This window comes from Desarmillaria tabescens, assembly GCF_030435595.1.
Source record: "Desarmillaria tabescens strain CCBAS 213 chromosome Unknown EV420scaffold_1, whole genome shotgun sequence".
In the NCBI taxonomy this organism is placed as follows: domain Eukaryota; kingdom Fungi; phylum Basidiomycota; class Agaricomycetes; order Agaricales; family Physalacriaceae; genus Desarmillaria; species Desarmillaria tabescens.
The window spans coordinates 1,797,277-1,811,229 of NW_026848300.1; the positions used below are offsets into that span (position 1 = coordinate 1,797,277).

General features: G+C 48.5%; 6 protein-coding genes across 6 annotated transcripts; 2 read left to right on the top strand and 4 right to left on the bottom strand.

The window, feature by feature from the left end:
• Window position 1: 1 nt before the first annotated feature.
• On the bottom strand, window positions 2-2,609 carry EV420DRAFT_1495934 (snf 1). The gene is made up of 10 exons (XM_060470863.1): window positions 2,485-2,609; window positions 2,289-2,430; window positions 2,157-2,233; window positions 1,897-2,104; window positions 1,691-1,848; window positions 1,236-1,643; window positions 1,135-1,184; window positions 547-1,086; window positions 237-494; window positions 2-186 (listed from the first exon to the last, which is right to left on the bottom strand). The coding sequence occupies exons 1-9, from the start codon at window positions 2,579-2,581 to the stop codon at window positions 240-242; spliced, it is 1,935 nt and encodes a 644-aa protein (XP_060339450.1). The 5' UTR covers window positions 2,582-2,609; the 3' UTR covers window positions 2-186; window positions 237-239.
• Window positions 2,610-2,762: 153 nt separating this feature from the next.
• On the top strand, window positions 2,763-3,894 carry EV420DRAFT_1495936 (uncharacterized protein). Its single transcript, XM_060470864.1, has one exon. It carries the CDS (start codon window positions 2,840-2,842, stop codon window positions 3,581-3,583), a length of 744 nt encoding a protein of 247 aa, XP_060339451.1. The 5' UTR covers window positions 2,763-2,839; the 3' UTR covers window positions 3,584-3,894.
• A 1,190-nt stretch (window positions 3,895-5,084) lies between these two features.
• On the top strand, window positions 5,085-7,902 carry EV420DRAFT_55475 (uncharacterized protein). The gene is made up of 11 exons (XM_060482552.1): window positions 5,085-5,502; window positions 5,563-5,651; window positions 5,703-5,899; window positions 5,962-6,097; window positions 6,148-6,355; window positions 6,410-6,603; window positions 6,662-6,959; window positions 7,010-7,203; window positions 7,260-7,400; window positions 7,454-7,638; window positions 7,697-7,902. Exons 1-11 carry the CDS (start codon window positions 5,238-5,240, stop codon window positions 7,812-7,814), a joined length of 2,025 nt encoding a protein of 674 aa, XP_060339452.1. The 5' UTR covers window positions 5,085-5,237; the 3' UTR covers window positions 7,815-7,902.
• A 1,007-nt stretch (window positions 7,903-8,909) lies between these two features.
• EV420DRAFT_1258230 (peptidase family M48-domain-containing protein) lies at window positions 8,910-10,567 on the bottom strand (the record flags this gene model as incomplete). Its single annotated transcript, XM_060466876.1, has 4 exons — window positions 8,910-9,192; window positions 9,248-10,126; window positions 10,182-10,447; window positions 10,499-10,567. 4 exons carry the CDS (start codon window positions 10,565-10,567, stop codon window positions 8,910-8,912), a joined length of 1,497 nt encoding a protein of 498 aa, XP_060339453.1.
• Window positions 10,568-10,817: 250 nt separating this feature from the next.
• Window positions 10,818-12,895, bottom strand: EV420DRAFT_55358 (oxidative stress survival Svf1-like protein). Its single transcript, XM_060482546.1, has 5 exons — window positions 12,854-12,895; window positions 12,432-12,801; window positions 12,182-12,385; window positions 11,195-12,131; window positions 10,818-11,143 (listed from the first exon to the last, which is right to left on the bottom strand). The coding sequence occupies exons 2-5, from the start codon at window positions 12,449-12,451 to the stop codon at window positions 11,045-11,047; spliced, it is 1,260 nt and encodes a 419-aa protein (XP_060339454.1). The 5' UTR covers window positions 12,452-12,801; window positions 12,854-12,895; the 3' UTR covers window positions 10,818-11,044.
• Window positions 12,601-13,887, bottom strand: EV420DRAFT_1472847 (uncharacterized protein; the record flags this gene model as incomplete). The annotated part of the gene is made up of 5 exons (XM_060469086.1): window positions 12,601-12,801; window positions 12,854-13,145; window positions 13,200-13,527; window positions 13,594-13,702; window positions 13,747-13,887. The coding sequence occupies 5 exons, from the start codon at window positions 13,885-13,887 to the stop codon at window positions 12,601-12,603; spliced, it is 1,071 nt and encodes a 356-aa protein (XP_060339455.1).
• Between the last annotated feature and the right edge of the window lie 66 nt (window positions 13,888-13,953).

The following is a 13,953-nucleotide window of genomic DNA, read 5'->3' on the forward strand; positions in this document are numbered from 1 at the left end:
GTTCTGGACACACGGGCATTAGTAACTTCACTTTTCTGTGTGTATATGCGAAACCCTCCACCCGTGACATTATTAAAGCTACACAATGCATTAAACAAAGCAACCCTAGTCGACCAGTCGACATTACCAGATCCACTAAAAGTGGTATAAATAAAGCTTTCCAGGCAGAATGTAACTTGCCCCCCTCTGCCTCGCGTATTAATCCAGTATGTTGATAAACGTTTCAGCCAACTTACGAACTATTCCCCGCCTCTCGCCAGAGCTAAGATTAACCTGCACGCTACATCCATGAACACATACGGTGACACGACGTCATCTTCTTTGAACCCGTTCTCCACTTTGATCGACTCGCCACTGGCAGTGCGCTTAAGTGATGGGGCTACATCGAACCTGCCAGCATTAGGTTCTGTTGAAGCCTTATAGGTCTTCTTATGGTGGAAATCGACGAGATAGTTAATCGAATCAACCATATACAGCTGAAGGTTCATCAAGACCTGTCATCGCTCCATCAGAATCAAGACACCATTAACCATATAGAATACTCACGACAACATCTTGGGTGCGCGCTCTTGTCTCAACGAAATATACCGACGAGGCGGCTCTGTGATCCACGTTTCCACCTCCGTCTAAAGCCTTGACCCGCTCTATCCTTCCATTGGCCCCTGGACGCACGGTCACCCCAGCCAAACCACCTAAGTCTTTCTTCTCTTTCCACTCCATCCCAAGCATTCGCAGAGTCTTGTAAATCTCGAGCATGATTTCCATTGGGGGACTCCTACTCCTGATTCCGAAGTGCCATTGCGTTGCTTTGTGTGGTTTTCTCTCCTTTCCGGCTGATTGCTTCGCTGAAGCATAGGAGGTGAGATGATGCGTGGATGCAGAAGGATCTGGTGGAAGGGAGGAATTCAGGACTGCAAAATTGGTGGACGTTGACGCTGACATCGGTTGCTCATATTCAAGATCGGAATCTGACAACTCGTCTTCATCATCTTCATCCGTCTGACCGCTGAATTCGGCATCGAAGGGATTTTCCTGGGTCTCGGCCCCGCTGGGAGACAAAGCATTGGGGGAGAGCGCATTTCGAGGCTGAAGGAGGGTTTCAAGTGGACAATCAATATCAAGAACAGAACTTACATCTAATGCAGCTTCCTGGGCATCACGCTCCTCTTCAGCGAATTCGGCAACTAAACAGTAGATTCGTGTTAAGAACCACAACACTTGAGTATCACACTTACGATCTTTTCCAAGGTGTTGCTTATCCCTGAGCAATAGATACGCGACCTTAACAGCATTTCCTTGAGCTCCATCATCCCTCCTTAAGCATTCAAGTATATCGTCTTTGGTGACACCTTGCATACGAGCAACGAGACCTTCGATGATGTCTTGCTCGATCCGGCCAAAACCCTCAACAACTTCAAAGTCCACGGGCTTTATCGGCGGGGAGACAAGAGATTTGAGCGTCCCAAGTACGGGTCCAGGGGGCGGTGGTAAAGGAGATAGATATCGAGGCAGATCGGTAGTGAAAAAGGGATGTCGGTATATTTCAGCGATAGTTATCCGTTTCACAGGGTCGATAGCGAGCATGGCATGTATGAGATGTTGGGCATTCGGGGAGAGTGTGGGAGGCATATAGTAAATGCCCTCTGTACAAGGTCAGAACGGGCGCAGCCAGAAAGATACAGATACTCACGGCTAATTTTGCTAAACAATAATTGGACGTTATCGTCCTCAAATGGCAATCTCCCGCACAACATAACATATAAGATGACTCCCGAGCTCCAGACATCAATTTCTGGACCAGCGTAGATTCCTCCACGGATGACTTCCGGTGCGGCATAATTTGGACTCCTGAGAAGATTCTCAGCAACAAAAGGGTAGTATTAGTCGCTTACTCACCCACAGCTGGTGGTAAGAAAATCGCCATCGCTGATTACGCTAGATAAGCCAAAATCGGCGATCTTCACGTTAAGGTTATCATCTAAGAGAACATTTTCAGGCTTGAGGTCACGATGAACAATCTTGAGACGATGCGAGTATTCGATGCCCGAAATTATCTGCTGAAAGAATCGTCGAGCTTCGGATTCTTTCATTTTTCCGTGGGTGACTAGAGCATACGTAAAGCACAATGGAAACATGGATCACAAGGTGCCGCGAACCTATATGATTGAATAGCTCGCCACCTGCATATTCGAGAACGAAGATGATATCTGTTGGTGTAGAGATGACTTCATACCTATAATAGCAGATAATCAGATGGGGAGGTATTCAAAAAGGTATACCAGACGTACAATTTAATGATATGAGGATGCCGTAGAGCTCGCATATACTCAAATTCTCGGCGAACTCGAGTCTTTGTCTTCTCGCGATTGATGGCCTTTTTTGAGATGTACTTCATTGCTACACGGTGTCCGGTAATTGTATGGATAGCCACTGTAAAAGGATAAAATGAGCCTTGAAGCCGCTGGCACCAAGTAACCGCCGTACTTTTCACAATTCCAAAGGTTCCTTCCGCGATATCTTTAATAACGGTATACTCCCCCAGCTTGGAGGCGGGGAGGGGGGTGAATGAATCGCCAGCCATGAGGAGAAGAGGGTAGTAGAGGGGTGTCGGTCCAATTAGAAGCCTTAGTGTAGGTAATATAAAAGGAATATTGACACATATTTGTAAAAAGCGATGTCGTGACAGAATTATCACGTGTGGTGACATGGACGCGAGTGGCGTGGTAGAACGGTTAAGTTAAAGTAGCTTGATAGATAAGCAACTAACTCTTGGCTTGTTACCACCTTCGTCAAAGTGCACGTCTGGCGCCTGCACATTTCTTCAAACAACCATGCAGGTATGCCTCGTCGCCGTAGAGATTCCGAGTCCGACACGGCACTTTCTACTGAGTCATCGTCTTCACCTGTTTCACGCGACGGGTTTTTCTATGACGGACACGGATTATTCGTCGAAGTAGATTCAATCAGGCACTATCGCGAAGATTCTGATTCTCTTCATGCACTACTGACGCATGTCGATCCTCCGCCAGTGTATACTAAATCTGGAACACTGGCAAAGCGCCAGCCACCGCCGTTTAAAGACCGTCCCGGACATTTCTATCGCGCACAGCTAGTCCATTATGGTCTGAAGCCTGTGACCGTAAAGAAGGCAGCCAAAGGCCTGCTCCTTTCTGCTTTTGATCAGGACAACACTCTCGCAGTGCCTGATAGGATCCTACGACTCGAAGCTGATTTGAAGGCCAAGTTCGAACAGAAGGATAAGGCTACCGAGACGTGCGGGAATAAAAAAACTGTCGTAGATAGCTTCGTTCGAAACAAGAAGTTGAAGCCGGCCCCTAACCAAGAGCTATTTGAAGAGATTATGGCTTTGGGACCAGATGTCGCGCTACCCAATCCAGACACCATCACGGTTGAAGAAGTTCTAGAAGAGGTTGTCAAGATGTCGAATGACCGTGTTGCGGCTACTTTATCCACCTCGGTTGACCTCGAGGAGGTATTGGACATACTCACAGATGTAATGGATCGTTACAAGATTAAAACGAAGACCTCAGAAGAAGACCGGGAGGAGGAGGAGATATTGTAGGCACGGCGTGTCCCGTACTAACGTCGAACATCTATTCATTTACTCCCTTATACAGGAGATTGCTGAGCAAGTTGCCGAGTTACTAGAACAGCAACTTACAAATGCTATTCGTGATCTCATGGAGGATTCAGAAAGGTTGGAGGAGCCTCTCAAGCTGGAAGGGGCTCGTTCACAGCTTGAGACGCGAGATTCTGCGTCCCATCAAAGCTCCTCAAAGGCTAAACCAAAACATATCAGGGTATGAATGATGGCGCGTGCTTAAAACAAAGTAATAACTGTTCCTCTGCAGAAAGATGCAGCCATTCAAGTCGCAGAAAAATATGCCATCATAGCCCCAAAGGTTGAAAAGGAATACCCGGTACAAGTTCGAGGTGCCAGCTACAAAATGGTCTTGAAGCTCTGTGCTTCCAAGAAAACATCTCAGCTTTGGGGGAAGTTTGACTTTGGTGTTTTCGAGGTATTCTTCGATCCAATGGCCCCGTCTCCTTGAGAGCTGACGAAGCTGTGTCGTTCTCGTGGCGCGCGCGTGAGACTGGTGAAGGTGAAATTACAGGTGACGAAGACAGCTTTGATGTTGCTCGCATTGTGCCTCTATCAGGTGGGAAACTGAAAGGCACCATACACTCCGGCTTGGGCCGGTTCGACTTCGTTGGCACAAGGGATGACAATAATACTAAGGCTGTCCCCACTAACAGCGCCGAGGAATGGAAGGAAGAGTGGAAGACACTGGTGCGCTGGTGGCAGACACCTTGAACCTTCGCTGTCAATAATTAGATACGCTACAGTATTGATATGTTGGTACCAGGAGTCATGATATTCGCTATTAATTTCTACCTAAGAAATTCTTTTATGTGTGGATTAGCTGGGCCTCGCGTAAGAGAACATACTTGGGAAACGGTTACCAAAATTGATCGTTCTCCAGGCACGCAAGGCACAATTAATTATCGACTTTCCTTCCCCCTTGCAGCCCCTTGTTCGAAAACCTAGTGCACCTTGCGCTCAACGCGTGCTTTCGATCAAGATCTTCTGCTAATCAGTTCTGATGACTGTGCGGTAAACCACTCCTGGTTACATCCACCCCAGGGACTTCCCGCATAACTCATGATGGATCTAGTTCCAAGGCTTCGTTCATCCATAGCAGCTATAGCTATTCGTATAGTTATTGACATGGAGACCTTGTCCTTTTTGGCAGTCTCTCCTGCATGTTACGCACATTTTGTTGCTTCTGAAGGGTGGATTGAACAAAACCAGTTTCCAGGACCGGTCGCCAGAACAACCTGGAGACCATCATCCAGGTCCAGTTCCGCGAATCGCTCGTCTTCGGATAAACCTCGCGTTTTCTATCCATTCATTTGTCGCATGGTTTTCCGGGATCTTGTGAGATGGCTAAGCAACCGGCACCATTACGAAGGACTGATGTCTTACTTAGTTCTGGGAAAGGTATATAAGTCTGGGCTTTATTCTTGTGAACCCCACCTTCGTTTCTTTCAGTTCAGATTTTCACTTGTGTCGTTGACGGCCTTTCTATCCTTTCCTTCTTTCGACCAGGTGTCCTCTGTTTTGCCTGCTCTTCCCTCTCATTTCTCGCCGGCCGGCCCACACACTTTCGTTAAAATCCTTCTGAGAAGCGTTCTTCACTTGTGGCTATTCAGTCATGTTCTCAAAGGTCGGATTCGTGGCAATCACTTTACTTGCATCTTCAGGGGAGGTTCTTGGCCGTCTGAAATGGCTAGAGAGAGACAATAGGGCTGTCTTTCTTCATCCTCGACGTTTTGGACAAGAGCATCCAGCTGTTATAGACAAACTCAGTGCTGCCTGTCCAGGACAGGTTTGCGGCACACTGGCTGGTGCTGCCATTACTCCCTTGTTGGCCGCTCAGCCAGAGTGCTCTCAGCAAGATATGGCCGATCAAATCATCGGTATATATATTTGATTTTTTTTTTCCGCGATTAACGAAGCATCTAATTTTTATGACCTAGACGCCGCTGCCCAGTTTGATGCAGATACGCAAGCAAACATGATAGCATTAGCCATTGAATATCGTCAAGCAGAGAAGAATACCCCTCCGGTAAGTTTCACCCTCTCAAATATCTGCCGTTATTTATCTTAGGCGTCATAGGATTTCTCAACTCAACCTCCGACGCCTCGCAACTCTGTCTTTTGTCAAACTGCACCCAAGAATTCCCAGCTGAACGGTTTAGTACAAGCTCAGGATCCTGCCAACGATCCTAACTTGTTCTTTGACCCTGCCCTCGGTGCTACTGTCAAGTTGGGCTCACAGGCCAATACCTTCCCATTTGGAACCAACGGAACCAAGTGGGTACTCTGCCGGTGTTCTTTGAGAAGAGTATCATTCTGATATCCTGCATTACTCTTAGTACTTCTAGTGATACCAATAGCACATCAACCGAAAGTACGGCTAGTGAGACTGCGCAAACAACTGAGACCGCCACGGCTACCGACTCTGCAACAGAAGTCTCTGGCACTGGCGTCTTGGCCGTATCTCCGTGTGTCGTATGTGAGCTCACTAACACCTGTAAAACACGCCTGACCGTTGTTTTTAGTCTGTGGTCACAGTTACAGTCTCTGGCAGCGCTACAACCACAGCCTCTGACGCCGTCACAGTATCCGTTGGCACTTCCGCAACAGCGACACCTACATCCACCTCGAGTTCTGCTATCGGCGACTTTGGCTCCTGCTCAGTCCCCCAGATTGAATTCGGTGTAGGATTTGATAACCGCAAAGAAACCAGCTTCCAACCTGTTGATAAACGTACGTGGCTTCACCTCCATCCACTAAATAATTCCCTTCTGAAACGGTCTTCAGAATCCTACAATCACGGTTCCGCTCAGGCGATCGGAATCATCGCTCAGTTCATTTGTGATACACTCGTTAACTCCTGTGGTGCTGACGCAACTGCAAAAGCTACTTGTGCGACAGCTGAGAATGCTGTCAACAATGCTCCCGCTAAGACTGGTGGCCAGGCTGATGCTTTCAATGCCGTATTTGGTATCACAACTGTATGATATTCACCCCCCAACTTGCGTGATGTTATACTAAAGCTAGGTTGTACTACAGGATTTCGCATCCGTTGCCGCTGTCGATGACCAGGGGAATATCGTCGCAGGGACGGGCTCCAGCTCAAATAGTACTGACACTACTAGCACCGCTAGTGCAAGTGATTCTCCCGCTACTGCCTCTGCCACGTCCGTAGCCGCTGCTACAGATGCTTCATCTGCATCGCAGTCAACATCAACGTCAACATCGACCTCTTCAACGTCCATTGGAAACTTTGGTTCTTGTTCAGTTCCTCAAATCAAATTTGGCGTCGGATTTGATGGCCGTAAAGAAACTAGTTTTGAACCTGTTGATCTTCGTAAGTACTAATCCTGTGCTTCTGGCCTACACTTATCGCCAGCACTGTAGAATCATATAACCATGGATCCGCACAGGCCATCGGAATCATCACCCAATTTATCTGTGATCAGCTCGTCAATTCCTGTGGAGCAGATGCAACTGCAAAGGCTACTTGTGCAACAGCTGAGAATGCCGTCAACAATGCTCCCGCTGAGACCGGTGGTCAAGCCGACGCCTTCAATGCCGTTTTTGGTATCACGACTGTGAGTCGAGCTGTGTCTTTTATTGCCACATAGAAAGGAAGTTGAATGAATGACAGGACTTTGCGGCTGTTGCCGTTGTCGACGATCAAGGAAACACCGTATCTGGTTCGGCCACTGGTAGCACAGTAGCTAATAGTGCGACAACCAATGCTGCTGTTACGGCGGCTACCACCCAAGCCGCCGCCGCAACGACCGTGGTGAGTGCATTTCTTGGCAGAATTATTGATAGATAACTGACATTGATTTTCAGACTTCCGCTGCGGCTGCTGCTGCGACAAGTACAGCTGCTTCCACCTCCGGTGCCAACCTTCAGACATTTACTGGTGCCCTCGGCGGGGTCACAGCCCCAGCAGTAACTGCAGCCAGTGATGGTCAATTCCAAGTCGAAGGCAACTCCGAGTTCAAAACCGTCCAGGACGCATTGGGTCGGTCTTGGTGAGAACACATTTTCGTCCCACAACGTAACCTGCTAATAAATTCTTGACTACTTCAGCGACGTTCAACATAACCAGTGTGCTAACCAGGCGAACGCTACCGGAAACCAAGGCGGTTTGACTGTCGCTGCCTGTACCGACCAGCAGACGCAATGCAACGCAATTGCCAAAGCGTAGGTTGGAGTTGATGAATTTCTCCCTAGATGCTCCGTTTGACCATCAAGATACCCACATCCTGTAAACCGTAGAACATTTGTATTGTCACTTTTGAATGAAACGAGGTCTTGACTTGGGCAGGCAGGCATGCCCTGACTTCTCGAAATCTTTATTACGGTGCTGCACGCTGCTTCGATTCCAATTTCGGCTCCTAGACGTTTGACAATGAACCACAGATCCTTGCCATGACCTACTATGACTCCTCGATTGTTCAAAATGCCATATTTTCCCCGGAAATGCGTGACGAATCCATACTTTCCCAAAAAACACTTTCACACGTCCGGAATCGATCTCGACATGCAAACACCAAAGTTACCCACCTCAGCCCAGCCAAAAATCGTTTTCATCTCCGGACCGCTCGAGTCCGACACGGACCATTTTAATACACACTACGTGCCTCTCCTCCGGCGCGGCGGCGGAAGAGAACCACCATTTCATAGTCGGTCCATCTAGAGGAATAGATGCACAAGCGAGGCGTTATCTTCTCCATGAAGCGTGCATTTTGCCAGAACGGGTAACAGTCTACCTTAATGGAGCGGAGACCTCGCGACTGCAACCAAAATTAAAATCATTCGAGGCTTCTGGAGGCAAGATTGTGGTCGTTGGGAGAAGTCATACAGAAAGGGATGTCGCTATGACTAGGGCCAGTCATTATGACATATTGCGATATAGGACGGAGGCGGAATATCAGGTGTTATACGGTGAAGCATACAGGAAGAGAGTCAGCGGTACGGAGAAGAACGAGTTAAGAAGACAGCAGGGCATTGGTATAGTTTGGAGCGGCTAATTAGATAGGTACTCAGTTTCCGAATAATCCAGGAGACCAGTGGCGGTAAAATACAAGTCTACATGTGAAAGTTTGTGTTGATACTTGAGAGGAGGGTGAGATTGAAACGAGTGTTGTAGTAGGTGTTATAAAGGCTGTAATATCAGCTGCAGTACAAGTAAAACTGTGACTATAAAAATACAGAAAATGAATAAACAAGATGATGTGAAGATATCAATGAGAGCTTGCAATCAGTCCGAAATATGCAATGAACCCCAACCACCCAATGATCATGCTGCCGCCAGAACGATACTACTCTCCTGCGCGCCGTGTTCTCGTTTCAGCAAAGCAGCTCGGCGCTCAGTCTCCCATCGAACCAGTTCGGACTTCAAACGATCCACGCGCACCTCATTCATAGGATGACTAGCGCCCATGATGCGTCGAGCCAACGAGTCCGCCTTGGTTGTTGCGCCATCAATGGACTCAGCGTGGGCGCATTCGGTGGCTGAGGTGGCACGTTCTTCCCAGAAGCTGACAGCTTCCCGCACGTCATAGCCAGCATGAGCGAGAAGTCTGTTTGAAGGATGTCAGCGGCCGCAAATTGGCATAGAAGACAAGAAGAGTTTACCTTGCAGAGACAACGTCTGCTTCGATCTCCTGTGCAACGCTGGTACAATAATCTCCGACCTTGACCAACTCTCCAGATCCAACCCTACCCAACTGAGCAAGGGCGTCGTTGACGAAAGGACCGAAAAGCATGGTAAAGGGAAATATGAATACGCGCAGGACATCAGACAAAATGGACAATGTTCCGGGTATGATTACGGTTCCTGACGATAGCGTTTCCAAGTGATGCGAGAGTATGAGATGAGAGAGTTCATGCGCTAGAAGAATTGCCATCTCTGTTTTTTGTCTCTCAGAGGGAATTGGATGTGAAGAGGAAGAGGAGCGGCCAAGGAGCAATGACCACCAAGATTGCTGTTCAGGGACCGTGACGGAATCACAAGGAGATCTCGCAAGTATCTCGTCAATGAACCCTGAGTAGACGACGATACCCCCGCCGCCGTCGGGACCAAAACCATACGAAAACGCATTAGAAGCCTCCGGTTTATCCACAACCAACAGGGAATAAGGCGGACCGGCAACAGCATGTGGTATAGGAGGAGCAGTACGCTCACACATCGCTGAACACATTCGCCGGAGGGTTTCTGAGGCACGAGGTCGGGGTCGTAAAGGGTATTCTGCTGGGGGTGGTAACGGTTGATTATGAGGTCCATGTTCCACCCAGTCGGGACACAACTCTCGCTCCTGGATCAGAATGGGGAGCGTTCCCTCCAGACTCCGTAGAGTGTTCCTGATCCATTCGTACCTCCAATCACTAGGAGGTATGTACCGTGTTGGGCCGTCCTGAGCAAGAATATCGTCGACTGCTTTATACCAACCAGGACCTGCTAGCTGGGTAGCTATATCATCCTCCTCCTCTGGCGATAAGATGATCAAGCGCCATCTGGTAATAGGGAAGTTAGAAAAGAAATTGCAATATCGGATAACCATCTGCGTACCGTCCCGTTAACGGAGTGCGTTCCATGCTAGCAATGATTGTGAGCCAGAACAAGCTCGCTGGGATAAGCAATAAAATATGGAATAGAATGGTGCGGTTTCGTATCCTCTTCAGAAGCTGCGTTTTCTTCTCCTCTGAGGTTGGAATGCCTTTGATATCAGCAAACTTTAGGTACTTTCGTGATTTGTGATTTTTGAGGAGGATAACAGGAACAAAAGTGAGGACAATTCGACCTGCAGTTCGTGCAATCTCAAGAGTCGTTGACGCCTAGACTGGACCAGGTGAGAGGGTATATGTGCCGTGAACGCTGACACTCACCTTGAATACCGAAGCAAGTAGATAAAACGGAAGGCCCTGTCGCCGTGGAGTCGAATGAAAACCGTGCATTGCAGCTATCGCCAGTGGCGGTATCCGCGGACGGTGGGCGCTAGCCTGGATGAGAGCCGAGGCTGGACTGAGCGGCGCTAGAAGGCGAGACAGACGATGAGCAGAAAGGAAACGCGGCGGCCGTGGACACGGAAATTTTGGGGGATGTCGGGCGAGTAAACGCAACATGGTTCATTGTAGGTGAAGAAAAGCAAGATCTATTTGGCCACGAAATTGGTGGACGTTGAAACAAATTCGAGAATGACGTAAGCGCATTAGATATCCGTTTCCCAGAACTGCCAGGCAATGCCGAAGCCGCGTCATGACAGGGTCCCTTCAGGGCACCTTAACAGCCTTTTACTGCGCAGAGATGGGATGTATATCAGTTTACATTCAAGTATATTGTATGCCACGTATCAGGGGAAAATCTTCGTTTCAATCGCAAGTAAAAGAGAAAACATGAACGTGTCAATCCAGTGTGATTGCAAATGTAAAAATTTAAGAAATGAATGTAGCCTCGTTGTAAAACATGCCATCAACTTCAACCGATTTATCCGATCCAGGCTCAGTGATCGTCAACTTGCTAGGGTTAAACCACTGATAAAGGATATCAGAATCGGTCAATAGAAGGGAAAGATAAATCCTCACCTGGTAGATATAAGGCTTCGTGCCAGCGACATAGTTCACTGCCACTTTGATAACATACGGTATCTCCGCTAAAACGTCTACCTTTTCAATCAACCCCTTGGGGTTCTCTACATCTCCTACTTCCACCGACAGTTTTGCCGAATAACTTCCTGACTGACCAGGGAGAACAGACGGTCCCGCCCATTCAAACAAAAGTTCGCCAGGCTTCTTGTACCCGGTGTCCTTGTCCAAGGTATGCTTCGAATGGGTAGCCCTGCACACGACGTTCGAAGCTGGCGGTTCGTCCTTCCCCCACTTGGTCTCGCCCGTCACACAGACCAGCTTGCCGCCAACGACAAGCGAACCGACATTAACTACAACACCCCCCGATCCAGACCCACGCTTTCCATAAGCATTGGTTGTCGTAAACTCCATCTGAATAGCAGACACGCCGCCGTTCTCATCACTCTGGAAGTTGGCGAAGTTCCACGCGGATGCGACAAGATCGACTCGCATCCCTTGGATCGCATGCACAAACATTCCCGGTCCCTTGATGACATTAGCCTGCCCCTTGTGAATAAAATGACCAGTCGCATGGAAGCGCGGCCAGAATCGATGGACAACATATCCTTCGGGGCTGGCAGGATTGGATCCGAAATAGGAGAAACCGCCTTTCTCGCCCTTTCCTAGCTTCCAACCGGGAACGGAAGCAGGGCGAGAGATCTCAAGGCCGATTTGAAGGTCAGTGGAGAGATTGGCGGTGATGAGGTAGGATTCTGGGAAGTCGGTACCAGGGGCCTCCTTGTGGATGATGGAGAACTGATCAGCCTTGCTGGATCGTTTATCGAGGCCTGGAGGTGGTGTAACAAAGTTGGATACGTTGATAGACTTCCAGACAGTCTCGCCAGTCTTGGGATTGTGCCATTTGCAAGTGAACTGGATGGTCGGGTACCAGAGGCTGAACCAACATCAGCGCAGAACAGTAACATACAGGGGACAGAGGCGCACCCTACAGACGAATGAATTACTTGGCACATAAGAGAAATGCCGTCCTCAGTCGTCGTATAGAACACCTGTGTCTCCGTGATGAATCCGCTAGCACAGGTCCATTCTGTGTCCTTGGGGGTCAGTTCGCCAAAGAGCTCATCTTCCTTGAAGGCTTCCGACACAGGACGGAAATTGGGCGCCTTGGCGTCAATAGGTGGCGAGGTGCTGGTGCATATTAGAAGATACAGCGAGTACGATACTCGAAACTCACGAAAAGATGGAAGAGAACATGGTGGTCAAGGAAAGAGAATGACCTGTCTTTTAATCTGCCCTCAGTCTAAATTACCCTCGGCCCGCGGTATTTATTTGATGTCGCCCAGATCAGCCTACTCAGTGACTGGCCTCTACTAGCCATTTTTTCCTTATTACTACGTAGATAGCTAATCTACAGCAGGCAAGGAATGCAACGTGTGCGATATATTATTTGACTCCTGTTCCATAGCATGTTCTGATAACTTTGGTCGTTTTCTCGGTCCTCCAGGATCATCCTGCGCATCATGTCCTTCTGGAGATCGTGAACGTCCAGGCATACACTCCTGTCTTTTCGCGATATCTGACGATTCTATAGCTGCATCGAGGACCTTGGAAGCATAATCAATAACGTGTCGATTGACTAGGCTCACACGACCTTACCGGCACAGGAGCATCATCGAACTGAATAGCCCACGAAAACGAATCGGGGTCGTCCTCCGTACTAGGCGCAGGTGGTTGCACTCCATCTTGCTCTCGGGATACGTATATCCTCACGAATTTCATCGTCCCATTTTCAAGAAGGGTCAACAACTCTTTATTTTGACTGGCCTTGAGGCTGGAGGGATTAACTAGCGGTACCGTAGATGGCCAACCCACAAGGGTAACACCATACGTGGCGAGTCGATCTGGATTCGTCCATTTCATTTCAGCATTTCGGATACCGCTTGCTGTCCTGAGCACGCATAGTATCAGAGATTGTTATCAAGGACAGCAAAGGCGCACACACCTAAGAGCATTCCGCATCTTCTCGTACAGCTCCGCTTTCAAGGATAGAGCCGGTTTTTGTTGAACGATTTCGGGATCGGTGCTCAAAGAGGAGCCTTGAGCTGAGGTCTGTGATACCAGGCGCTTTGTACAATGCAACCGGAATGCTCGAGCGCCCGAATCACCGCCGCCTCGAAGGTTCCTCCAAAATTCACGGCCGAGCAAAGATCCTCCAAGAAACCCTTCAAAACCTGGTTCGGGTGGATCCACAGCAAGAACGAATGATTCAACGCCAGATATTTTGTGCAATGTCTCCAGAAGTCCAGATACATCGCAAAGGATCGTTCTAACTAGAAAATTGCTTCCCATAAGAAATAATAAAAAACAGACATCCGAAGAATTTTGAAGAAACGCACTACATGTCAGACGTTCTTCATGAGAGACATTGGTATCCAGAAAGAACGAAACGTGCGACTGGAATAGATATTTGCTATGCCATTCTGCGAAGCTGCGTCGGGTCTGGCCCTGGTGGTAAGTTCTTACAAGCAGGCCTTGCAAGAAGTGGGTACCTCTTCGAACGACCGGTTTTCACGAGTTGCAAAAGTCTGTATATCTGAAAGCGACTTGTCCATAAAGGCCTCGAATCGCTCGACGAAAAGTCCGTCAGATGCTGGCTGAGGGCTGGCTGCTCGAGCATCGAACTCAAACATGATGGTGTAGAGGCAAGTTCAATAGCTCGACACATGTGACGGCCACTATTTCCTTTCGCCTTTCAA

Excerpts from the sequence above, each read along its gene's own strand:
- EV420DRAFT_55475 (XM_060482552.1), top strand. The coding sequence starts at position 5,238 with ATGTTCTCAAAGGTCGGATTCGTGGCAATCACTTTACTTGCATCTTCA. Across the intron at positions 7,204-7,259 it reads CCGTTTTTGGTATCACGACT|GACTTTGCGGCTGTTGCCGT; the intron begins GTGAGTCGAGCT and ends AATGAATGACAG. Across the intron at positions 7,401-7,453 it reads CCGCCGCCGCAACGACCGTG|ACTTCCGCTGCGGCTGCTGC; the intron begins GTGAGTGCATTT and ends ATTGATTTTCAG.
- EV420DRAFT_1495934 (XM_060470863.1), bottom strand. The coding sequence starts at position 2,581 with ATGGCTGGCGATTCATTCACCCCCCTCCCCGCCTCCAAGCTGGGGGAG. Across the intron at positions 1,087-1,134 it reads CCCAGGAAGCTGCATTAGAT|CCTCGAAATGCGCTCTCCCC; the intron begins GTAAGTTCTGTT and ends ACCCTCCTTCAG. Across the intron at positions 495-546 it reads CGCGCACCCAAGATGTTGTC|GTCTTGATGAACCTTCAGCT; the intron begins GTGAGTATTCTA and ends GAGCGATGACAG.
- EV420DRAFT_1495936 (XM_060470864.1), top strand. The coding sequence starts at position 2,840 with ATGCCTCGTCGCCGTAGAGATTCCGAGTCCGACACGGCACTTTCTACT.
- EV420DRAFT_55358 (XM_060482546.1), bottom strand. The coding sequence starts at position 12,451 with ATGTTCTCTTCCATCTTTTC. Across the intron at positions 12,386-12,431 it reads ATGTTCTCTTCCATCTTTTC|CACCTCGCCACCTATTGACG; the intron begins GTGAGTTTCGAG and ends AATATGCACCAG. Across the intron at positions 12,132-12,181 it reads GTAATTCATTCGTCTGTAGG|CCTCTGGTACCCGACCATCC; the intron begins GTGCGCCTCTGT and ends ATGTTGGTTCAG.